At 33.2% G+C, this 25,906-nt stretch overlaps 3 protein-coding genes across 3 annotated transcripts; 2 read left to right on the forward strand and 1 right to left on the reverse strand.

Moving 5' to 3' along the window:
* Window positions 1-8,179: 8,179 nt before the first annotated feature.
* Window positions 8,180-12,215, forward strand: LOC134235452 (nacrein-like protein F). The gene is made up of 7 exons (XM_062717589.1): window positions 8,180-8,360; window positions 9,041-9,208; window positions 10,101-10,270; window positions 10,573-10,665; window positions 10,820-10,925; window positions 11,059-11,231; window positions 12,019-12,215. Exons 1-7 carry the CDS (start codon window positions 8,234-8,236, stop codon window positions 12,142-12,144), a joined length of 963 nt encoding a protein of 320 aa, XP_062573573.1. The 5' UTR covers window positions 8,180-8,233; the 3' UTR covers window positions 12,145-12,215.
* A 2,255-nt stretch (window positions 12,216-14,470) lies between these two features.
* LOC134235434 (short/branched chain specific acyl-CoA dehydrogenase, mitochondrial-like) lies at window positions 14,471-19,339 on the reverse strand. Its single transcript, XM_062717566.1, has 11 exons — window positions 19,216-19,339; window positions 18,049-18,244; window positions 17,817-17,917; window positions 17,516-17,722; window positions 16,448-16,618; window positions 15,987-16,112; window positions 15,730-15,822; window positions 15,354-15,443; window positions 15,065-15,202; window positions 14,836-14,935; window positions 14,471-14,713 (listed from the first exon to the last, which is right to left on the reverse strand). Exons 1-11 carry the CDS (start codon window positions 19,234-19,236, stop codon window positions 14,631-14,633), a joined length of 1,326 nt encoding a protein of 441 aa, XP_062573550.1. The 5' UTR covers window positions 19,237-19,339; the 3' UTR covers window positions 14,471-14,630.
* Window positions 19,294-25,192, forward strand: LOC134235433 (glutamine amidotransferase-like class 1 domain-containing protein 3, mitochondrial). The gene is made up of 7 exons (XM_062717565.1): window positions 19,294-19,447; window positions 19,591-19,643; window positions 20,149-20,259; window positions 23,127-23,246; window positions 23,697-23,789; window positions 24,375-24,531; window positions 24,935-25,192. The coding sequence occupies exons 1-7, from the start codon at window positions 19,334-19,336 to the stop codon at window positions 25,058-25,060; spliced, it is 774 nt and encodes a 257-aa protein (XP_062573549.1). The 5' UTR covers window positions 19,294-19,333; the 3' UTR covers window positions 25,061-25,192.
* The last annotated feature ends 714 nt before the right edge of the window (window positions 25,193-25,906 follow it).

The following is a 25,906-nucleotide window of genomic DNA, read 5'->3' on the forward strand; positions in this document are numbered from 1 at the left end:
GGATTTTTCCGTTATTTCCCGATTATGACAAGGAGCACACGGCGGGTGTGACAGGTAAGCAGGGGGATGCTCACTCCTCCATGACACCTGATCCCACCTCTGATATCTTGAAGGTTCGCATGTTTGCTCTGTTCCTACTTTGTATTTTGTTTTGAACTTTTGTTCTTGAATACTGTTCGTTTTGAAATACATACATGTATATATAGTCTGAATAAACACGCACAAAAATATATAACTAGTTTGTCAGCTGGACTGATATGCCTTGCTTGGTGGCATTCTGTAGTCAGAGTTGTCTTCCGCTACGCTCACAACACCTCTGTCAACGCCCACTGTACAGGACTGTTGTACAAATTTTAAAAGGTTAAAATTTGAAATTTAAAAAGTAATCAATTATTGTAATTATTGATAAAGATTATAATTCGTAATTGTCCCCCGCTTTCGCGAAAGCGAGGGGACATCAAATCTCATTCGTCTGTCCGTCAGTCTGTCCGTCTGTCATCTATCACAAAAACTTTAACCTTTCCCATAACTTTTGATTTTATTTGCAAAATTTTGTGACAAGAGTAAAAATTTGAAAATCTTAACTTTTACACAGAAAAAAATGGCCATAACTTTTTAAGTACTAGGACTTTCATATTTCACAAATGTATTGTTTGTAAAATAAATAATGTTTTGACCTTGAATAGAAATGTAATTAAAAACGTTAATTATTAATACAACTTTTAATCATATGTACAAATTTTACCAAGAACTTTTACCCTTTGACCTTATATTAACACATGTACTTTTAAAAAAACTTTAACCTTGGTCACAACTTTTAAACAGTAGATACAAGGACTTTTATATTTCATATATGTATTCCTTGTTGCAAGACATTTCATTGGATACCAACAACCACCTTTTCCCATTTCGCCTTAGAAAAAACTTTAACCTTGACCTAACTTTTCGGTGAGGGTCCGGTTTTTCAAAATGTAGATACCAACAAATTTAACACAGTGGTTACTTTTAAAAAAAAAACAACAGGTTAAATCCTAATCAAGACTTTTATATTTCACATATGTATTCTTTGTGGCAAGTGGTTAAATTGTGTTGATCAAAAGCTTATGTAAAAATTTAACGCAATGGTTAACTAACACTGTGTTCAACAACTTTGCCCTTTAATCACTTGGACCTACTTTTAAAAAATCACTTTGGCCATAACTTTTTAACGGTCAGGATAAGGGTTTGCACTTCAAAAAAATCAACTTCCTTTGTAAACATAGGATGTTCATATTAGACACAATATGTCTCACCAACAAAGACTCGAAAGCGGGGGACCACAATGCTTTGAATTTGCTTGGTCGCAAACCACGGGGTTTAGCAAGCTTCATCAAGTGATTAGAGAGGTATTATGGAGATTATGTACTATCCCTCAAAACGTCTTATTTGCAAAGTTTTTAAGGGAAGTAAAAATTAAAATCTTAATTAAAAAATCCTTATAGTTGTAATAAATTAAAATAAATAATGTTTTCCGATAAGAAATATAATTAAAAACGATTAAATACAGTTACAAATTTTCCAGAATATAAACAAGCGTTGGGATGGTGGGAGCATCACCGACAAAGTCAATGCTGTGTTGTTGTACAAAAAATTAAAGAAGATATGGTTCAACAAAATGAGATCATGATCATATTTATTCTCCCTATCACAAAATGAATTAAACCATTACTCCGCACATCCCAATAAACTTGAGATACATTTTCGAAATAAAAATTGTAAACTACAGTGTTTGTAAAATACAAAGAACAAATGGATATTGATTATCAATTAAAGTTTATTTATAACATGAAACATAATTTACTTACACAGTATTGTTGAAAATTTGTTTTTGACTGACCATGCACTTCAGTTTTCGGTTTTATTTTTAGAAAAATGCACATATTTTGCCAAAAAATATATTAACCTGATTTTAAGCATATTTTAACGTAACATTTGCGTTCTTAGTCATGTCCTTTATTTAAACATTAATCACCATAAATTTATGCACATATGCAGTTCGGTAAGATATTTTACAGATAGATGCACTTTTTTCCACATATTTCTACTGAAACAAATTGCACAAAATTGATTCACTTCAACGCATGCATGTATACATTTTTGTATATATTGACTTATTTTTCCATACTTCATTTGATTTCCAAAAATATTTTTCTCGTGTTTTTTTTCTTTTTTTTTAATTTTAAATAAAAATGAAGCTCAGACTTTTTTTCTTACTAAGTATACGTAATTGGTTATCGACAATGTTACAACTCATTTTGAGTATTTCAAAAGATGTGTAGTTTCTCATTGACAGTATCTAAAGAGACAAGTCTTTCTACAATTAATCATCGATTATCAAAGACACGGAAATATAGCAAGAGTTGTTGCTATTAGTATATTCAAAATACAAAGACTCGGGAAGATTATGTTTAATTTGTGATAATGAAACAAATGGAGATAACGAACAGTAATCATGATAAATGATTTTTGTGATATAATAATTTTATTTAAATATTATTTTTTTTCTTTCTGAGCTTTTGTTTTAATTTTATTGATTAAGCCAAAATTTTCCATGTAAAGTAATTGAAAACGCAGTGTGTATTGATTAACTCTTAAGTGAAAGGTATAACAAAACAGTTATAGACTGAGATTCGGGCAACATTTTCACCTTCAGGTCCAACAAATTATTATGTTACTCTTATACCCTGTCAATAACTGTATAATATTTTTTAAAAGTATAAACTTACGATTTTTCAACTGTATAATACACCACTATTCCACACCATAAATTTAAGTTTAGGTTATATGTCATCATTGACAGCTGTTTTTTTTTTTTAAATAAAAATGGAACTTGTAAATTTACTTACATTGTCATTGGTCATTTGCAAAATCATTTTGTAAAAATATATTCGATTGTACATACAAGTACTTTGAAGTTGATATTAAAAAAGATGCCCGAGTTTCTGATTGACAAAAGCGATGTGGTTTTTGGAGACCAGGTCATCCAATAATCTACTGGAACTCCAATGGGTACCAATTGCGTCCTGTTATTAGCAGACCAATTTTTGTATTAATATGAAGCAGACAAAATCGTATGCGTGAAAGGAAGAAAACACTTGCTGTGGCCTTCAACTCGACATTAAGATATATCGACGACGTACTGTCAATTAAGAATGATTATTTCCATTCTTTTGTCTATACGATATATCCCGATGGGCTCGAGATAAAAGATACCACAAAGTGTGACACATTTGTTTCATATTTGGATATTTTACTTGAAAAAGACGTTAATGGTAATCTTACAACCACATTTATTGTTGAAAATTGTTCTTGACTGACCACTTCAGTTTGTTGTGGCTTTATTCTTAGATCAATCCAAGTATTTTGCAAAAATTCTTAACCTGATCTAAAGCATATTTACGTAACTTCTGCATTCTTACTCAGTCATATTCGTTTTTAAACATCAATCCCCATAAATGCACTACTTGGTAATAAAACATTTGCAGATTTACAAGATATTTTACAGATAGTTGCACTTTTTTAAATAATTCAACTGAAACAGATTGCACAAAATTGATTTAAATCAAAACATGCATGCATATTTTGTATATGGTGACTTATTTTTCACTTTATTTTATTTCCAAAAAATATGTTTCTCCGTGAACTTTTTAAAACAAACATTTTTTAATTAAACCTTTTTATGTGTAGTGTAAAATGGTGTGTGTTTTGTAACTACAATATTTTTTTGCTGCTTACATAATTCGTGCAATTGAGGGGGGGGGGGGGGGGGGGGGGGGGAGAGAAAAAAAATGAAAATATCAAAACTTGCATAAGCCGACCAGTTTTTTTTTTCAGAGGATGGAAAATTTATGTGGAAAAAATATATTATATCTAATATATCCTTCAACTTGACATTTGATCTTATTGAAGACAACTGACTTAAGTTACTAAGTATTTTCTAAAATAATTAACAGCATCCAAGCTCAAAGGTTCAACTCTCTCTCTCTCTCTCTCTCTCTCTCTCTCTCTCTCTCTCTCTCTCTCTCTCTCTCTCTCTCTCTCTCTCTCTCTCTCTCTCTCTCTCTCTCTCTCTCTCTCTCTCTCTCTCTCTCGATCTCTCGATCTCGAACTCTAACTCTCTCTCTCTCTCTCTCGATCTCGAACTCTCTCGATCTCGAACTCTCTCTCTCGAGCTCCTAAGGTCCCTGTCGAGCTCTATCGAGAGCGGAGTATGAGAGTTATCTTCTCCCTAATCCAATCAAGAGAAGGGAGTCGAAACGACATAGTAATAAGACTAGTAAAATAGAAAGGGAATTTTTTCCCTTTCGTTTTTTCCCTATCCTATGTCTCCCTTTCCCAGCATATTTTTTTTCACACCACTCTCTCCCTCCTTCTTACCCTCTCTTTCTTTTTTTGTTATTTTTCTGCTTTTTAACGATTCGCTAACTATTGGTCGTAAAAAAACTTAACATACGGAAACATTATTAAAAAGTAATAGTGTTTTAAGTCTGGCATTACTATTATCGCCAAAATTTACGGTACTGGTTGGTTAGATTCAAGCTAAATCATAACCAATAATTTCTAATTATGATTGTGAACGTTCTTGAAAAATTAATTTCCAAAGAAACATATCTGTTAATTTATAATCACGAAATAAACCATAGAAATTTGCAACGCATACAAAGGGGGAGAAGAGATATGCATACAAAAACGTTTACGCTAAAAATAGAGCTATTGAACCACTAAAAGTGCCATGTGCGATTCCCATTCCTACTTAAACATTGTATGTGTATGTCAGATTTTCAGTCAAAAATTGTTTTGCAACTTTTCTTGGTAATTTAAAAGACTTTGTACAAGATATAAACCTACATGATTATTCATGTATAGGTTGCAGATTTTTATTTTACTGTAATTTATTCATGTGATACATATAGGACAATGAATATACATGTAAAACTACATTAAAAGACGTATTTAAAAAGTTATATATAGACAGTGAACATGTCACTAAATGATTCTAATTCCTTTTATCGTTGGCGTGCATGTTTCTGGCCAAAGGATTTGATATATGTATTACTAGTATTTGGTTTACGCTATTGACGATTTGGTGTTCACAAAATCGCCTCTAGTGTAACACTGTCGCCTTTGTGGGATCTTTCTGAGTGGAGTGTTGGTTATTGGACCATGCAATCAATTATAGAGGTTTTTTAAATTCCAAGTCATTCTGTTAAGGACAGATGATACAAACAAATTCTTGTCAAAGAATTTGAAAATAACAATTTGGGTCATGTTTAAATGTATAAAATGAATAACTTTCACCGCGTAGTTTTTAATTTTTTATTCAAATTTGCACAAAAATGGAATTTAAAGTGAAAAACATTTGTATAGATTAAGAAGGATGGTTTCAGAAGGGCGGACTTTTGAACTTCACAGAAGGTCTACAATTTCTTTATATTCAAAAAATTTATTATTTGCATCATTTGCAATGAAATAAGGCCAAAAAATATATACCAATCCAGGCATCCATTTTTTTTGTTTTTATCATCTGTTAGTTATGGAGTTATGGAGAAGGTGTGGGTCAACATAATTTAAAAGAAATGTCTTACGGTATCCAGATTCAGAAGAGAAAAATAAAGTCGGTGGGTATGTGATATTGTTGCTGGGGAGTGGGAGGACGAAAGGGGGGGTCATACAGTCGACATTAAAATTTCATGAAACTAAGACTGCATTTTATAATTCTATAAATATGAAATATCTACATAGGCGTCGGAACCGGGGGGGGGCACTTTTTTTTCAAAGATAGACTTAATATAGACAACGAACATTGCTGCGTAGGTTTAGCCCCCCCCCCCCCCCCCCCCCCCCCCACTTTCCACAGACACGTTGGAGTTAAGGTTTAAAATTGGGAATGTTGTGCTGTTTGGAAAAAAATAATAGGATTGTCGTGTTTGGACAATGGACATCCCCCCCCCCGACCTTTTTTTTTTTTTTGCTTGTCAGGTTATTTTGGGTGGTCCAAAAAAAAGTTTTTCTTACACTTAGCCCCCCCCCCTTTTAATTTGCTTCCGACGCCAATGATCTATAAAGATTATAGCACATATGATACAATAAAAAAATCACTAAGAAATCCGAGGCAGATGCAAATTCTTTTGACATTGATTACCGCTATAGGTATGTGTCGGATTTCAAGGTATAATTTTTTAAACCAGGAACGTGTAGATGAAGAATAGTTAGTGATAAAAAAATCAAAAAAATCATGGAAGTGGTGTGCATCGTAAAAGGAGGGTCCTGTCCACAAACACCTGCGTGTACAGGCCCAGAGATGCCAATTACGACAACCTCGCCTCTGTTTACTTGGATTTGAATCAATTTTTCAGATAGTATCGAATCAAGCGCCCTCTGCTTTTGCTGACTATAAAATCTGCAGATCAAAGTTATTGTAGAAATAAATTATCTACATTAATAGTCTTTCCATCCTCACAATTTTAATGGTTCAAAGTTCAACAACCTAATTCTTGTGTGGTCCCCGCTGAAGGAAAAAATGGTAGGATGCTCTGATGGCCCCCCTTTCATTTAATTATTTAAGCTGGGTTTTTTTTTTCCAAATTTATGAATGATTATATTCTGAATGATAATTATTTTTTAATTATTCAAAAAAATTATATTAATAGTTCATAACTTTATTCTTATGTGTTAGTTATTTTGTTGAAGAGCCTTTTATCTAGGCTGAATTCCAGCTCCCAAAAGTACATGTGACCTTTCGTTTAAAAATAATTATGTTTACAAATAAATTTTATTTCACCACGGATGTAAGAGGTGTGTCGTGTGCGTTTACTTTAAGTTGCATGTACTCTACAACGAAAATTTGGTATCCACACTCATACAAACAGAACACTTAATTGGAAATAAAAAAGTTAATCCAAAGTTTTCAACTCATATTGAGAATTCTTTAACGATGAGTTATTTTATACAGTGTATGTTTGGAGTTTCTAACCAATGCTTACACATTCAATATTTAAGAAAAATTGATACAAGGGACCTCGGCCGAAGGGGTCTCCACGTCCCACAGTGGAATATTCGAACCCGCGACGTTTAAAAAAAAACAGAGAGAGAATTTATTCTAAGTAAAATTTTATTCTCAGATCTGGAATTGAATAAGACTGGGCAGCAGGCTCACCCTGTTTATAATGTCTTCTTGTGAAATATCCTGAAGTTTCAAAAAGTTTCCCAGAACTTTAGTATGGTTGCAGCAAAATTCTTCTATTACTTTTTCCAGAGATATAAAGAAAATTTTTATTTTGATAATTTCGTCTTTCAGACAAATAAGCACGCAAATAATAATCTTGTTTCGTCTCGTATTTAAAAAAAACAACATCAAATTGAAATATTTCGGACATTGAATTATTTACAAAGTCAAGAATTTGCTCTCACAATTAAATATTGTAGGCCTAGTTTCTGATTGAATGAAATGTGGAAGTTATATGCATTATTTTATGAAAAATTATCTAAATCATTCCAACCAGAATTTTTGTCGCAGATGGGACACAAGAGGACATTTTGAACATTATTAAAAGAGCATATCAAACATGCACACATTATAGGTATTTGAAGTTAGAATGCCGAGTTTTACACGGGTTACTTACCTTTGCAAAAGTATGCATTATTTAAATTGGATTGTGTCCCTTTGTAGGGTAAACCCCAAAGATTTTTACCAAACAGTGACAATCATGTGTACTGACTAATGTGATAATTTTACTATTTTACTTTTTTCATTGACAAACAGATTGAAAAATACAGAAGAGAGTTATATACCCGGTAATCTATAATCAATAAATAATAAATATGATGTAAACTTTTAAGTAATGTTAAAAAAAATACCATGCAGTAATAGACGAAATAGTACTGTTTCTTTTCTTTCCTTTTTTATGAAGAGCTGTGTTTTGGTAATCGGTTGGTTGGGCCTAAAGTACAGTCACCCTTTTGATTGCTGATAAGATAATTTTGATGCAAATATTTAAAAGCATATAACTTTGATTTTTCCGGATGATTTAGGTCAAATTTTATTTGGAAAAAAAAAATTAGAACGCTTTTATGATTTTGATTTTTTTCTCTTTTTTTTGCGTCATTTCAAACCAACACTATAAAAGGGTGATTGTTCGATCACAAAGTAACCGAGCATTTTACAGAGCTACTATAGATCTAGCGACATTTCATCATGGCCAGATATCTGCTGTTATTTGTGTTCCTGAAGGTTCTTCTACCAGATGTAGTCTATTCCACTCAGTGTTTTGAACCTGATTGCAACAAAGCAAAATTTAACTACAATCCTTTTAGCTGTCTCGGTAAGTATAAAACTTTAAAAGGGGTGGGACAGAGCAGACTGAAATTCCTTGCAATTGGCTAGTGAATAGGCTATGTATCATAAGGGCCGGGTTGACCATTTGATTCTAAGATGGAAAGGGGCAGGCAGATTTTGATGATAAATAAAGTACTGATTTTGAAAATAAAGTACTTGCTTGGCAACAAAATTTATAATCTGACTCGTAAATTTTGGTTATCCCCCCCTTTAAGAGTCACTGAAATATTCTCTTCCCCTCAGAACGACTTTTAAAAGACTTAAGAATTTTTTGTCAAGTAAATTTTAGTATGTACACACATAGCTTAATTAAAAACTGAACAAAAGTGAGTTCAATATGTTACATTACATTTATAATATAACCCTTTTGCACTGACATTGTGTCTCTGTCATTTTTCACATCTTCAAAGTTTTCTATCCAGTATTTTGGAAAAGTTAAGTTTCTGTGTTAATTATATATTTGTATTGAATTTAATCTTGATTTTTTCTTTCTTTAAATGTGGTTAAAATCTAAATTTGATGTAAGAACTTAAAAAGGTCCTGACAAAAGTATGCTATTTTTGCTGCAAGTACTTGCTTCTACCATAGGGGTCGGAACCGAGGGGGGGGGGGCAACTTTTTTTGTTTTTGTTTTTATCTAAGCTTTATTTTCATTTACTTTCTAAGCTCCATCATCCTGGGCTGCAATAACACCTTGCTGGTCTACATGTAACGGTCAACGACAATCTCCCGTCAACATTATCAGAAACCAGGCAGTCTTTCAGTCAAATCTCCAAAGCTTCAGTTTCAACATTGGAGTTCAAGACAGGTTTATGGTCTCCACTCATATTAAAGGCATGTTATTTTAGTATCTTTGATAAGGATGAAAATTTTAGTGTCTTGGCTTGAATTGGAAAATGATGTTTTTAAAAATTTAGCAAAGATCTTCCATTGCGTCTCGCAAGGACTTAAGATACAACGATGTAGAAAAATACCAAGTTAAAATTTGAAGGATCATATAATAATGCTTGTTCGTTTGTTTTTTAATTTCCTTTTGCCGATTGAGGACTGCAAATTTAGATCTATACTCGGCACTTAGGGCCTTAGGGACCCTTTTCGTGTCCTCGCCTACTGCAATACGACATACTTTTCCAAAGGACCGGTTTCGCGTGGGATTCGAACCCGCCATGTAACGTTAAGGTCCTATAACTCTGCGACTCTACAAAAAATATGAAATATTCCTATATCTTCTCTACTCAGGCGACAACTGCTTGTAATCAGATCGTAAACTGGGAGTTGATGTCTCCAATTTGATTCGATGCGCAAAAGCAATTTCTAAAACGAGACAGGAGATTGACAAAAATTTGATAAAACTAGGATATGAGCCGTTTCGTCAAAATTCATTATTCAACATTGTCGATACAATGACTTTATTCAGCAATTACAGTCTACCCTTAAATCGAATAAGGACTGACATTTTTCAAAGAAATTGTTAGCCCATTTATATTACATACTGAATTGTCTAAGGATTTCCCCTTTGTCCGATCATGACAAGGAGCGCAAGACGGTTTTTGGCCGGTCGACAGTGGATGCTTACTCCTCCATGGCACCTGATCCTACCTATGAGTTTTTTTCGAGGTCCGTGTTTGCTACAGAAGCTCAAATTATTATTATTATATTGGCTATCTATAAAGCTGTGCGTTGAAAAAGCTATTCAACATCGTTTAATTAAGCGTATTTTATCCAGGATTTAAGACAAGTTACAAAGTGGAGGAAGATGTAATTTTGTCTAAAGTGAACCAGTTTGGTCTTAATGGAAAATCGTTTAAGTTGGATTCTTTTCACTTCCACGCTGGGAAATTTCGTAGCAGTAAGGGATCGGAACATTCATTTGACAATGAATTCCAACCCTTGGAGGTAAGTTTACTCATTAAAACAAAAATACACTTTTATTCCTTCTTGTACCCTCGAATTTGGAAAGTGTTAATATAATCACAGGCAAAAGAACATTTTTTGCCGTTTTCTCACTATTTTTCCCCTCTACATTCTGTGAGAACATGTTTCTTTGTTTCAAAACTTTAACACTAAAATAAGATATTTGTCAAGGATTTTTATAATTTGTTGCGCCTAAAGGAAAGCTTGTAACATAATTTCACAAATAGATATGATTACCTTACATTTTTACAGATACTGGGGTATTGGTTTGTCTTCTTTTTCAGCTACATTTGGTATTCTACAACACAGAATACCCGGATGTTAAAACAGCTGCTGGTAATGCAGACGGGTTGCTAGTTATTGGTGTCATGGTACAGGTATGATTAAATGACATATATCGGTTTGTGCTGTTCCTCATTAAAAATACTGATTTTCCCTAAAATTTACTTGTCAAAAATTTGAATGTCTCACATTAATACAAAAATGAAAAAAAAAATAAAATAAAATTGTTTAACAATACTATTTTCACAGGTATATCCTGGCTTTTCGCTGACACCCTTCCCTGGTTGTGAAAATGATTATAAAAGGACCTTAAGTAACCTTATGGGTGAAACACTGTCCAGCACTGAATATCCTGGTAATCATTCTCTCTCTCTCTCTCTCTCTCTCTCTCTCTCTCTCTCTCTCTCTCTCATAAGACCTTCACCCACCCACCTGGTGACCACCCCTGTTCCGAAACACAAACTCACGTTTTATGCTTCTTTTTTTAGATTCCTCGAGCTCTGAAGAAACCGATTCCGTGGAATCTTTCACACGCTTAAAGAATTTATTGCCATCCAATCGGGGAAGCTACTACACCTACCAAGGATCTTTGACCACGCCTCCTTGCTCCGAGACAGTCACGTGGGTGCTGATGAAGTGTCCAATCATCGTCTCAAAATCTGTAACTATTTACGTCTTACGAAGACACATTCCTGCTTTATTTACACAACTAATATGTATATGCAGTATTGTATTTGATAAAACCAATTATATCACATCCTTCCAAACTTTGTTTCACTGTAGTTACTATAGAGAATAAACTACTGTAACTATATTTTATATATATGCGTGACAGGCACGTAGCAACAGGGGGGGGGGACGCCCCCCCCCCCCCCAACATTACTTTTACTATTGGAAATGTTCAGTGAAAGACTTGTTGCCCCCCCCCCCTCCCCCACTTTATACTACAGAAAAGTGATTTAAGGAAAATGTAGTGCTGAATATGAAAAAAATGGTACTGAGAGAAGTTGGCATTGAAAAAAGTTGGCCTCAACCCCCCATCCCCCCCCCCCCCAACGAAATAGGATTTTCGAGTTTTGGCAATTTCTTTCTTTCTTTTTTTTTTTTTTTGCTTGTCAACTTTTTCAAGTAAGTAAAAAAAAAATTTTCTGGCTGCCCCCCACCCCACTTTTAAAAACGATGCTACGTGGCTGCGTGAAGAAAAAACTTAGATCTGGAAAAAAAAAATTTGAAACTTGACCTTATTTGGCTTAAAACTTAAACCTTGCTAAACTATGAGAAAAATTGTTAATAGCAATTTTAAACTACAACTCGCTTGCTAATTCTTTAAGCTTATAGCAACAATTAGTACATTGATGCTTTGCAAAATCTGTAAATGATACAAAAACAATTTTTATCAATTATTACTCGATGTTGAGGTATTATACGAGTTTTATCGTTTTTAACAGGCGATGGAAGCTTTTCAACAACTCGAAATTTCCAGCACCGGAGAGCGATTGGGTGTATACGGAAACCGCCGACCAATACAAAGAGATCAACAGAACAAGCCTTTTACAGTGCTAAAAAACTTTTGATTTTGTTGTAGTTATCTTCATTAATATAAATAACACTTGAAATTAAACAGATTTTGATAAAGCAAAATAAATAGTCATTCACAAAATTGTCTTTTTTTTTTTATTTACAACACATTACAGTTTTAAATGAAGGGGGAGAGGTCCGAGAGGACTTATTTAGGCCATGCCTGATGTCCAATCCAGTTATGTAAATTGACTTTAATTAAAATATTAACTGAAGTTCAAACATAAGTTTGCAATACAGTGATCAGTATTTCGAATACTACATGGATCCTATATGCTAGAGCGACTAATTCTAATCTCAATATTTCGAACACTCGGATATCTCGATATTTTTCTTAACCATCGATTTGGAGATAATAAGATTTGACTGTGTGATTTCAAAATGTCAAAGTTGTTTTAATATAACACGTACACGCATATTTGTATGTTTCACTGACCATAGACGATAAGGCCACTCCAAGTTTGTTTTTCTTTTCTATGTTAAGCGTCCGCGTGCGCCTTGGTTTTTGACAATCCATGTGAGAAAAAAATAATTAAAAAAAACACGGAGTCAAAAAAATCGAGAATTCTGATCGAAATCTATGGATTCTGTCAAAGTCTCTAGACATTTGTCTACAGTATTTTATATTAGGTGTATTTTAATTAAGTATACTAGTACTTTTAAATACTTTGATTTTGCACACAAAAAATGATGCCACCTTTAAAAAAAGTGTTTGCTTGCCCTCTCCCGATTCAGGGTAAAATTACTGGGTCGGTAGGTAGGTATGAAAATACTTTTTTCCAGAAAATTTCAATAAATTTATTGATGGGATGAGAGGAATAAACAGGAATAGAAAAAAAAAGTTTTGAGTTGGGCCATTTTAGTCAGTCGGTCGGGAGAAGGCAACCAAACATTTTTTTAAAGGTGGCCTCATCTTTCTGCAAGGAAAAGAAATAAATTTCTTTGAATCATATTATATTTATGACTTTTTAAAATCTGTGTTTTATTTTTTGACTCGTGTGTATTTACTTTTCTATGAACAAATGTGGGTAGGTTTTTGAAAGATGAATGAACTCGTTTCGACAAAAAATGATCGTTTTCGCTGCAAGTATATTGCTTGAGTATGGAATAAATTGGGGCTCATTCAAGGGGGGCCGCAACGCTAACCTGAGTAACTTTAGCAATGCTGTTTTTTACTAGATTTCCCCCCTTTAAATGCCTAATGTGGTCCCACTCTACCCCCCGGGAGTCAAGATATGAGCAATTTAGAATCTGCACTACACAAGGATACTTCCATGCAAGTTTCAGCTTTACTGGCCCAGATTTTCTTGAGATTTTTCCTTTGTATTTCAATATAAAGGATTCTCTGTCATGGCCTCACCCTATTCTCTTTAAAGAAGTGGACAGGCTTTCGCCTACATGGATGTAGGCGAAAGCCTGTTCGCTTCTTTAAAGAGAAAAGGCCCCATCCTACCCTCAGAGGTCATGATTTGAGCAATTTAGAATCTACGATATCCCAGGATACTTCCACAGAAGTTTCAGCTTTTCTGGTCTATTGGTTCTTGAGAAAAATTTTTTTATTAAAACATCCACATTGGTTCAACTGTACTTGTATAATTAACAGATTTTAAAATATCCAATCAAGTTTAAGAAATCTTATTTCTCTTGACATTAAAATAGTTACTGGTAATTTCCACATTCTAGACCAAAAAACAACTGCAGCTTTGGTCTTCCCTTGTCAAGAAAAAAAACTAAACCCTTTAGAAAATTTTATTACTATGGTACATTTGTCCACCGAAAATATCATTACACAAACATTGCGAGAAGGAGATAGAGAAACAAAAGAAAAATGAATATTATAATTCTATTTTATATAATTATGCAAAAACCACAAATTTTTTGTACCATGAGCTTCAATGATGTTCAGGTGAGCAACAGATTAGTTCAATAACAAAAATTAAATAAATCATAAATATACAAAAACAAAACAAGAAACATGGTTTCTAACTAAATAATAAATTCATTTCACAGTCAATCAGTTCTATATTATATACATGTATTTGGTTTTTATTGTATTTCCTTTATTAAAATCCATGTTTTAAACTCCTAGAACCATACTTGAGAATGGACATTTCCAGGCAATGAGATGCTAACAACAACAACACTTAATTCATACAATGTTTAAACTCTTCCTGAATAATAATGGTAAAGTAAAACCATTGAATCTTTATGATTATCCCATCAATCTCAATCAGGATTTGGAGATTCATAAAACGTAAGCTACATTCCTTTAGTTGAAAATATGTCTTGACTGACCATATGTTTTAATATTGATTGTTGTTCAATGTAACGTGTATCACAGCAAATAACAAGACAAAGTCAGACTTCAACAGACTAACACAAGTATGTTGTAGGCAACTGGGTTGTTCCTCGTCAAAGGTCATCCCATCCGCTCTTGTTAAGTTAGAATGATATAAATATAAATCATGTTTTTTGTGTTTTTTCAGTTTCCTGAAAACCCCTCAGCTTCTAGACATTTGGCAATTGTGTTCAACTGAATGTTTGATGTCCCTTCATAAATGGTTCCTAAAAATGAAATTTCTATTACAATATAATTAAATTTTTTGGTTAAAAAGGTATACCCAGGTGTTGAAAGGAATAAGTATGGCACTGCAAAATTTTTCAAAGAAATCTTAAGGAATACTTGCCCACTTTGCAGTCCCGGTAATACTTTTCTATAGGATAATCCTTTGTAAAGCCCACCCCTCCCATCCACTCAATGCACTTAGATGTTGTTAGAGTGGCCAACTACAAGCAATCAGACAAAATAATTATCAAAAAGTTGTGCAATAAATGGTGTTTTAGAATAATAAATATTAATATAGAAAGGAATCAATTCACTATTAAAATGTGTAATTAATTTTACAGTACATATACCTCAGATGCATATAATTTTGCCATAGCAGCCTCCTTAAGGAATGGTTGTCCCGCCTCTTTCTTCCTGGCAGCATTATAAACAAGTGATCTACAGGCCTCAATCTGTGTCGCCACATGAGCTATCTGATGATGCATACCCTAAAATACGCCATGTGGTACATGTAATACATGTCTATGGAATCATTAATGAATGTGAAATATAATCTTAATTCATTTTCAATTACATCAATATCAATGTGATGTCATTTCCTGTTTGTTTTCAATGAGCCATTTTCTTAAGGTGGCATACCTGAAAATCAAATACTCTTTTTCCGAACTGTTTTCTTTCCAATGTGTAAGGAACTGTAGCATTAAAACAACCCTCTGCCAAGCCCAGCATCTAAAATATTGGATTTATCAATCAATTTATAATTGAATACTGAAAACATCACAGAAAATTTGTTTATTGAATATTGATTTTTTTTTCTACAATTGTTTTTCAAACACCTTAGATTTCTTCTGATGTACAGTAAAACATGCTTAGTATAACAAAGCACCAGGAACGACTGATTTTGCTTTGTTATATCTGTTATATTTTATGGTCATGGGTAATGAAAATTACTTCGCTGTAAGTGTCAATTCATTATAAGCTTGTTTACTTTATGTGTGTTTTACTGTATACTCACCTGAGAGGCAATCCCAATCCTTCCTTCATTTAACATTTCTATGGCATATCTGTACCCCATGCCAAACTCTCCAAGAATATTACTTGCAGGAACCTGAAGCATGCCACAATTACAGTACAATTCAAAAATGATCAAAGAATTTAAAATAAATTGTTAAAATCTAGACCAGTGATAAATGTATTTTCTGAAACTTTCTTTAATATGGTGATTATCAACAAAAGGGTGAAGATATGTGGATGCTACTGTAAGTAAATGACCTTGACATTGTCTAGATGTACAGGACAGGTGCTTGATGCCCGGATTCCGAGTTTGTCCTCCTTCTTCCCGATGCTCAGCCCCTCTGTGTCTCTGTCCACTAGGAAAGTGGTGATTCCTTTGTAACCCTGGAAAACATTTCTATAGGTTTTGTATCCTTTCCATAAATCAACAAACCAGTTCATGTGCATACTGGCCTCCAGGTACTTTAATAACAGTTAAATTAAGGTTCTTTGTTACACTGACAAGAGAGATAACTCTAACAAATAAATGACTAGTCTACTATTTCTTTATTAAATTGTTAATTTAGATGGCAAGTTTTGTCAAAAGTTTAAATAAGTGAAGAGATGATGGATCTTGAACCTTAATAAAAAATCTCTGTCAATTTAAATGTAGCTCTGGAATCTTTTTAAAAAAGGCATATTTTACCATGACAAGTCAAATAAAGATTTGTTAAACTCACAGCTGTTGGGTTAGCATTGACCATGACTAAGAAAACCCCAGCATGTTCAGCATTGGTAATCCAGATTTTTGTTCCGTTAAGGATGTAGTAATCTCCTTGTTTTACTGCTGCTCCACGCATGGCAAAGGCATCTGATCCAGCATCTGCCTCCGATAAACAAAAACTGCCCACCTGAGAAGTTAAAAAGAAATAATGATAAAGCTTTAGAGTTTAGATAAAGCATAATTTTTCTGCAATATTTTTTTTTAAATTTTCAGATCAAAGGTGGACATTTTTAGGGATGTGCAATTTTATTGGTATACCGGTATATCGCGATTTTTTGTTGCATGATACGTATTGTGATACGGAGACGTAAATACCGGTCTTAAGCACATATTATAAAGTCCAGAAATTATTAATTTATTTGATCAATCTTTCAAATTACAATTACAGAAAGTATAAAAAATGTAAAAAGTGAAAAGAACGTCATCTTACCGTCCAACATAATTGATTTTATATGCATAAAAATTTCAAGAAAGTAAAATTTTGTTTTTCTTGCATATTTTTTAGAAAAATAATGACTTTTCATATAAAATCATTGTAAAAATTGCTTTTAAAAATATCATGATATTATCGTGATATTGTGGAGAAAAATCGTGATATATCGTGATACGAAATTTTTGGAGATACCCATCCCTAACCATTTTTTCAAAGAAGGCTTAGGCTCATCCATCCTAAATACAATATAATTATGCTTACCTATGTATGATCAAAGTAATTTTTTTAAAAAAGGTACCGGGTATTTTTAGAATATTGGTTACCGGTTACACATGTATGAGCAAAATGTCAAAAATGAAATGATTGACTTTCAGCAGGTCCACAACATGGCTTCAACTTATAGCATGAAAATTGAAATCTTATGCTCTACCACTTAGCTTAAGGAGTTCACTAGTGCTAGTAGCAGTGTGACTCCATAAAATACAACACACTGCCACTTTAAAGGCTGCTTCAGTCAACTGAAGTTGTGTGCATTTTGAATTTCTTTCAGAAACATTATAAACAAAATATTACATAAGTGATTAATCCTACCATGTCTGTGGCTAGCCTGGTGAGGTATTTCTGTTTCTGTTCCTCGGTCCCCAGTTTCTTGATGAGGGTGTTTATCAGGGTATTCTGGACATCCACCATGACACTGATGGCGGGGTCTACCTTAGCCAGCTCCTCAATCACCAAGTTTGCCACAAAAAACGAGGAGTTCGTACCACCATACTCCGAGCCAATCTCAATGCCCATCAACTACAGTAGAAAAGACATTACAATTTCATGAATTTTGAATTAATAAATTGAATTACAAACATGTGATTGAATCTGGTTATAAGATAGGACTCACCCCATTTTCAAACAAAGCCTTGAGTACAGCGGGGTCACACTGAGATTCTTCATCCATCTTTCTGACCAAAGGTTTGATCACTTCTGATGCAAATTTGGCAACTACAGGAAGAAAAAATATATTACATGATTAAATGAAGATTTACGGTACTGCATTGACAATTGACTTTTCATATTCCTTCTATTTTGATCAATTTCATGATAATTTTAAAGAACCTGATAATTTGATTTACCTGACTCTTTCATCATTTGTTCCTCCTCCGAGAGCATATCAACTGGTCTTGTAACCATGGTAACCTCCTCTGACAGAGCCCTCTGATTGGCTGTTAGGGTTTGAAGATGCGCTGTGGTTCTGATAAACCTCCTGGTCTCGCACCATGTCTTCCTTGTAGGTCTGGAAGATGCTGACTTCAAGGGGTTTAAGATTCCCTGTTGAAAGAAAATAAAATTCATAATTACATGTCTTTATGACAACTTCTGAATTGTCCAAAGCCATTATGGTCAAGGTAGACTATTCAGTCACAATGTAAACAAAATAAATATTACATGCAGCTTGCAATTGCAAATCTATTTTTCCTCAGGTTCGAATAGGAAACACTATTTATTGGTTTAATGCACAACTAATAGTATGCACACCTGATTGCATTACTATTTAAAATTCACAAATGTGTTGTGGATTGCAATACACGGACAGTAGATTACAGTATGTGATGGCTTCCTTCCAGGAACTAGAGAAATCTGTGTACAAGTCCAAGTACACAATTTCTCCTTTTTTGATACAATTGGTGTCATTAACCAGAACTGGACTTTACAGGCGAAAGTCCTGCCAGTGGCCTACAAAACCTGGTTGGTGTGTTTCTGGGGTTGAAGACTAAATTTAAGTTTAACTAGGGATGAAGATATCAGTTAGGGATGTGGATATCGACCTCGATCAGCCTAACTTGTTGACAGTTCATTCTGATTCAATAAAGTTCCTACCGCTTAATAATAATGCAGGGGTCTGGGGTTCGATTACCAGCCCAATCATCTTTTTCTCCTTTCCTGTTTGGCTGTTACTAACAACAGAGTTCAGTGTCCAGAGTTAGCATGGTTAGAGTCTGACAGTTGCATAAGTCTACATTAGTCATACTACTGTTCTCATTATTTAAAGATGTAGTGGAATTTTTTTTATAATAATGGAAGCATTTTTCAATGTTTTAGTACTACTTAGAAGACATGTGCTAAAGTTACTCCGTAGGCATGATAAGACATTATTCCTTTTGACACCAGAGAAAATTCGAAATTAACTAAAACATACACTTATTTGTTCATAATACACAATTATTCTTTTCTCGACTATTTGATTGATTAATTCAATTCAAAACTGAAATATTTTTATCACAAATTGGAAAAATACTTACCCGCAAAACTGCAGTTCGCATATTGTTGACAAACTTTCACAATCTTGTCCTGTTTTCGTAATTATTGATAATTAAATCGGGATCGGCATACACGTAAATAGCGAACAGGTCACCCGAAATGATGTCGAGAAAGCTAACATCGCTTCTTAGAAGCAACAGTTTGACATTAACGAACAAATATTGTTTGCATATGACATCAGTATTAGGTGCCAAGAATCCCAAAGTTGCTTTGGTAACTTCTACTTTTACATGTCATCATAATCCGAGATCGAAAGACAATTTTTTATTCAGCTGCTGTAAATGAAAAACATCTCGATTTTCTGGGTTTAACTAGTTTGTATTTGTCAGCTGATTAGTTTATTTTAAATGTTTCAGATATTTTCGGGCTGTGGTGTGTACGATGGAACTGAAATTCATGAAGCATCCTCGTATGTATGGGTTTTGAAAATTGTAATTTAAACGTACGATGATGTTTGATGCATTGATAAATGGTAGGCCTAATTTTATTTACTTAAAAATAAAAGTTGTTCTCGTGGCGCAATGTTCACTGATTAAACCTCGTACTCAATAGTTGCAGAGTATGAAGTTGATCCTTGCTGGTTTGAATCCCACTGTAGGACATGAGACAGTTTACTCTGATGAAACCGTATAAACCGAGTTCCCATGTCAAGATAGCTAGTGCTGACACAAAAAAATTCCTCACTGCTCTATGTCCCTAAGTGCAAAGTATAGGTCTAATTGTTGCGGCCTTCCCCCGGCAAGTGTTGGCATCTCAATCTGTGTGAACAATTTTTGGAAAGGGATGTTAAACAAACAAAATTTATATATAAATTACATGTATTGACTTATTATAGCACAATAGTTCTTTATACTGGGATCTTTGATATGATGTTTTAGCATAGCATTTTCTGCATAAAGACAAATTATTTCCAGAGCTATGGTGCATCTGAGCAGACATGAAGCTGATGTTGGAATATTTGCCCCAAACATTGAACAAATGCACGCTATTGATCACACAAAGGGAGAGCCTATGGCAGTGAACAGGTTAGATAAATGATGTTGTGTTATTATTTCAAGCAGTATTTCTAAGTCTTTAAAATCATTGGAAAATGCTTCTCAACTGACACCACAAAACAATGATGAAATTAAAATTACAATTGAATTTAATCTTGGTGTTTGAAATATATGGTTGCAATCAAATCAGTGTCATAGCTAGATATTGTCGGACTATCAGAGTTAAATATTTCAATTCAATTTAATTTATTTACAATTAAAGTGTTGGCATAAGTCATGAACATTAATAAATGTAAAAAAAAAAAATAATAACTCAGAATAACCTGCACAATCTTTAGAATTTTTATTGGATATTTGTTTACAGGGTATTACCTTATGTTAAGTATTACAACATAAGACTAATAGAAATCCAAAATACTGCAGAATATCATCACAGACATGTATTTCTAGTTACAAATGTATTGTATTTTTTGTGACTTTCTCATCTTTATATATTTACATTTGCAAATGTTTTCCTTTATATAACACTACTGAAGGCAAGCGTTTTTATAACTGTGTAAATACAGGTATTTCAAGAGGCATAGATGTGCGTTTGGATAAACGTTCGACGTAATTTCTCTGTGACGTCATAAAGGGTCGACGCGCGTTTAGTTGATTACATACATGCCATTGGGTTTGAAAAATTAACGCATTTCACACGTTAAAAGTAACAATCAGGCAAATATAAAGTATGAATAAGTCACAAATGTAAATATAAGTAATAAGGTATCATTTTTTGAGTTTTATTGAGATGGCACATGATCAAATCTTCAATAAAGCCCTTCGGGCTTTATGGGATTTGATCACGTGACCAACCCGTTTTACATCTCAATAAAACTCAAAAAATGATACCTTATTTCTTAAATAAAGGTAAAAATTTAAGCTGTTTTTCCAAGAAACCCCTTATCCTTCTTGCAGTTCTAGTATTTAAAGGATCTTTAACATTTTTTCTAATGGGATTGTCACTAGTGCATGTGTTCAGATCAAATGTATCATTACAGTGTATAAATATGTACATCTGTATTGCCTTTCAACAATATAGTTTTTCATCTTCAATAAACAATTAATTTACATGAACAGTATAAATAGGGGCTTAGGATATCTACCCATTTCAGTTATTATAGATGGCCACCAATCCTTGTGGATTCACTTCTATCACATTTTTTTTTTTAAAAAGATAGCTTCAAAATAATTTTGCAGTTATATTTTAATTATGTTTTGATTCAAAATTTTGCTTTAAAAAAGGTACTGGTAATTTTCTCAAGTCTGATTTACTTATATTTTTCAGTTGTAACTTGTTGATATATCTTGCATTAATATTGTAATACTCTTGTAATTTGTTTCCCAGGGTTGTGTGAGAAATATCTAAGAAATGATATTCAACTTCTTTAGTAATGAATACAGCTTATAGTTATACAACCATGATATTTTAGATACAATTTTTTTTATCTTCTTTAAATGCAGATTCACTAAATAATCATGCTTTCCATTTCTTTCAATCTTATGTTGTATACATGTATATATGACTTTAAAAATTACACAAAAAAATGCCTTATAAATTCACATTTAACTGCATGATTTTATGCCTATTTCCATGTACCTTATGTATGTATTCTAATTATTCTTTCTTTGATTTATACCTACATGTTGTCACAATATTCTAACATTTATGCATATAAATCAGTATGGTATCATATGGCGCCTCGATCTGCACAGAAAAACAGTGAATACATTTAGTACATTGTAATTAGTACATTTGTAAATTATGTGGCTTCTGTTCATGATGATAGTAAGTGCAATCATTGCCAACAAGCTAATTCAGAGAGTCTGGGAAATGTCCTTGTATTAGGTACAAAATAATTTTTCTTACACTTAGCCCCCCCCCCCCCACTTTCAAGAGCATGTGAGCATTTTGAATGTACAAAAAAAGGGGGGAAAGAAATTCATTTGATTTTATTCTACATTAAAATAGGGGGGTCTGCACTTTAAAGACTCTGGGGAACAAGAAATTGGGGGGGGTATAGGGAGTTAAGGTATTATAAAAATTTCATTGCAAAAACTCAAAAGCTTCTTGAGATATTGTACAGAAATTAATGTTTTACATACAAACAGAAAGTATAAAATATTTGACCTTGACCTTTGATCTCAAAATCTTAGAGGTTTAATTTAGACCATAGGGAGTTGTGATATGAAATTTCATTGCAAAAAGCTCAAAAGCTTCTTGAAGATATTGCACTGAAATTAATGTTTTACACAAACAGAAAGTATAAAATATTTGACCTTGACCTTTGATCTCAAAATCTTAGAGGTTTAATTTAGACCATAGGGAGTTGTGATATGAAATTTCATTGCAAAAGCTTAAAGGCTTCTCGAAATATTGCACTGAAAAGAAAGTGTTAAAAAAGACATATTACAAATTTATGACTTGACCTTTGACCTCAAAATTAATAGGGTCTTCCGTAGGCCAAAGGGAATTGTTATGTGTAATTTCCCTGCAAAAGCTCTAAGGCTTCTTGAGATATTGTACAGAAACAAAAGTTTTACAGACAGACAGATTGACTTACAGTTTTATTTGTAAAATTATCAATCACACTGTTTTAGGCCTTTTTATAAAAAATTCTGAACAGATTAAACCTTGGTTTTACTCTTAGATTATTTTTTTTTTAAATTTTATTATTACTTCCATCCAGTAATTATATTATTGGACTGAAAAAAGTTGTTATAGGATGGCTACTAGTAAACTTTGAGACTACAAGAATAAAGGCATGATGACAGCAATGTTTCGCTCACTTTAGTACTTATTAATGTCATTGACTGTCCATAACCGTTATTTTATTTTCTCATTTTGTTCACTGCAGAAATGTTTTGGTGGAATCTGCCCGCATTGCAAGAGGCAAAATTCAAGATCTGAGTGAACTCAATGTAAAAGACTATGATGCTATAATTTTCCCAGGAGGATTTGGCGCAGCTAAAAATCTGTAAGTGGTCATGTTTAGAATAAGCTGATTTAACTCTCATACTGAGTATTTGAGCAGATTTTAAATAATATTGTATACAGGGAAATTTTCGCCCGTTTTGCCCTACCCTCATTTGTGCAAATTTAAAACGGGGCAAATTTAAAGAATACAGTATAATTTCCAAAACATAACGATGACTGGGTGAATTTAAAATAGGGCAAAATTGTTTGCATGAGTGAAAGGGTGAAAATAACACTGGGCAAAAATAACCTGTATACAGTATTTTAGAAACTGGTAGATTGCATTTATAGAAAAAGGATGACATATGAAAATTTTGAAAATTGATGACATTTAATATTTACTTAACGAATATGTTTTAGTATTTAGTACCTATATACTGTTCTGTAAAACAAATACTCAGTGAAAACAAGTTATCTCAAACTCAGTGGGACAAATGTGTTTTTACTCCAGGAGTAACTTTGCCGTTGAGGGAGATAAAATGACAGTCCAACCATCAGTGGAGAAGGTCATCAAGGAATTTCACTCTGCAAAGAAGCCTATTGGGTGAGAAAATATCATACAATCAAACATTGTTATCTCTACCCCAATCGAAATGAAAAAAATTTGAGACATTCAAGTACTGTAGATCACTAAATTTTCGCGACACCTTATTTTCACAAGATAGTCATTGTCTGTTGATTAGCGAGACAAAATTTTCACGAATTGTGGTTATTGCTCTATATAATCTTTAAGTAAGGAAAATTAAAATTTCGTTAGCACATTGTCTCGCGTAATTACGCGAAAATAAAGTTCTCGCGAATAAAAAGTGATTTACAGTATTCCAGATATCAGGGTAAAAATACTTTAAAGGACTTCCAAAGTTTTACTTAGCAATGTATTCAAGTTATCCATGTTTGAGGTATTGAAATTAAACTGTACTTGAAAAATCATAAGATGTACATTTACTACTAAAATGTTTGAAAGATATAGCTGCTATAATAGTTTTGACTAGGGTGTAAAGATGTAGGAAATGAAAATTAAATTCAGCAAAATAGTTTTCAAAATTTTTTGTTTCAAAGGATAATGTGTATTTACATTTTAAGATAGCCATGGGTGATCTTTTTATTAACATGTACTCATATTTTTCAGTTTATGCTGTATAGCTCCTGTTCTGGCAGCCAGGACTATCTCAGGTTGTACTGTAACAGTAGGACAAGACAAGGACAGTGATGGAAAATGGCCGTATGCTGGTACAGCAGGGGCCTGTCAAAACATGGGTGCCAAACATGTCAACAAAAATGTTAATGTATCCTTAAGTTTGCGTACTGTTTGACATTTAAAGTGTACTTCCAATATTCTGTTGATGCATTTGTAGTAAAGTTCATTTTTCCAAGTAACTGAAGTAAATAACTTTCTCTAAGTTTACAAGTTTTTCTTGGATAGAAAAATGCAGATTGCATACCTTCCATATTTGCCTCATAACACTAAGAAGATCTTCTATAACCTTGTTTATATGCATGTTTTCTAAAAACATGATGCTCTTCTGATTTTCTATTAAAATCCTTATGATCTAGCCTGAGACAAATGAAACAACTAGAGGTCTTCTCAATTTGATCTTTAGTTATGCAAGACACAATATCCCTCAAAGAAATTCGATTTAACAATTATACTCATTTAATTGACAAGTTAGTTTCCTCAACAGTTTATAGGAAGTAAATATTGATTCTGAGAACAAAATTGTAACGACGCCAGCCTTCATGTGCGAGACAGCAGTACACCAAGTGTTTGATGGAGTGGGCAAAATGGTGGAAGCCGTGCTAAAGCTCTGTAAATAGAACTAACCACTACTGTCAGGCTATTCTTCTGTGAAGATGTGCACAGGATGACTTTTGATAAGCATGCAGCAAAAATATATTTGTGTGAATGTTTTCAGAGATTTTTAATCAAGAATAAAGGTTGAGAATAAATTCTTTTAATTATTGTACCATTGCAAACTCTTCTGTTGGGTTTACTATTCTGTTTCAAGTTAAAAATATTTGCAATCATATTAGTTCACACAAAGATAACTAGACTAAGAGATACTGTGAATGACCTCTCCGAATAATACCCTGTTGCAAGTGCATTATATTAAAATTTTGTAAATGTGCTTGTCAAAAACAACTGACAATTTAAATTGTACTTTTTATCATGTAAATTTTGCATTTACCTCCGCCTTGTAAATTCAAAATATACGTTTCTCAGACCATCTTCTAATAATTGATATTTTCAGTGAGGCTACCATTACAATTGCAAATAGTTACATCTATAAATATTAATCCCATAGTTTACTTTTCTACCATCTGTAGTTGGCTATATAGCCACAAGATTTGTTGCCAAGAACTGCAAAGTTTTGATTATTGTGTCTCAACTGTTGTCTAACATACATTGCATTCACTGCAGGACTAGAGTAGTACAGAGCTTGAGCCAATAAATTTCTAGAGAAATTCTATCCTATTTTCCTCCACTGGAATTGCAGAATAAGGGGCTCATGTGAAATTCACAACTTCTGTAACCCTTTACCAATATAAGCTACATACCACATACTAATTTTGGTAGAATTAAGGTCTTCAAAAAAGTTTGAATGTTAATAGACAGGAGGAACAGCCAGAGAGAACAAGTCACTATAATTAATTAAAGTGTCC

This window comes from Saccostrea cucullata, unplaced genomic scaffold (genome assembly GCF_032062105.1).
Source record: "Saccostrea cucullata isolate Sc308-1 unplaced genomic scaffold, CSIRO_AGI_Scuc_v1 ctg446, whole genome shotgun sequence".
Lineage (NCBI taxonomy): Eukaryota > Metazoa > Mollusca > Bivalvia > Ostreida > Ostreidae > Saccostrea > Saccostrea cuccullata.

What these genes read in the sequence shown, in the direction of transcription:
- LOC134235452 (XM_062717589.1), top strand. Translation starts at nt 8,234, where the DNA reads ATGGCCAGATATCTGCTGTTATTTGTGTTCCTGAAGGTTCTTCTACCA. An exon ending in GGTCTCCACTCATATTAAAG is followed by an intron (nt 9,209 to 10,100) that starts GCATGTTATTTT and finishes TATTTTATCCAG; the next exon opens with GATTTAAGACAAGTTACAAA. An exon ending in TTATTGGTGTCATGGTACAG is followed by an intron (nt 10,666 to 10,819) that starts GTATGATTAAAT and finishes CTATTTTCACAG; the next exon opens with GTATATCCTGGCTTTTCGCT.
- LOC134235434 (XM_062717566.1), bottom strand. Translation starts at nt 19,236, where the DNA reads ATGCGAACTGCAGTTTTGCGG. An exon ending in TGCGAACTGCAGTTTTGCGG is followed by an intron (nt 18,245 to 19,215) that starts GTAAGTATTTTT and finishes TTCTTTCAACAG; the next exon opens with GGAATCTTAAACCCCTTGAA. An exon ending in AGGCTTTGTTTGAAAATGGG is followed by an intron (nt 17,723 to 17,816) that starts GTGAGTCCTATC and finishes TTTCTACTGTAG; the next exon opens with TTGATGGGCATTGAGATTGG.
- LOC134235433 (XM_062717565.1), top strand. Translation starts at nt 19,334, where the DNA reads ATGATGTCGAGAAAGCTAACATCGCTTCTTAGAAGCAACAGTTTGACA. An exon ending in AGAATCCCAAAGTTGCTTTG is followed by an intron (nt 19,448 to 19,590) that starts GTAACTTCTACT and finishes TAAATGTTTCAG; the next exon opens with ATATTTTCGGGCTGTGGTGT. An exon ending in GAAATTCATGAAGCATCCTC is followed by an intron (nt 19,644 to 20,148) that starts GTATGTATGGGT and finishes AATTATTTCCAG; the next exon opens with AGCTATGGTGCATCTGAGCA.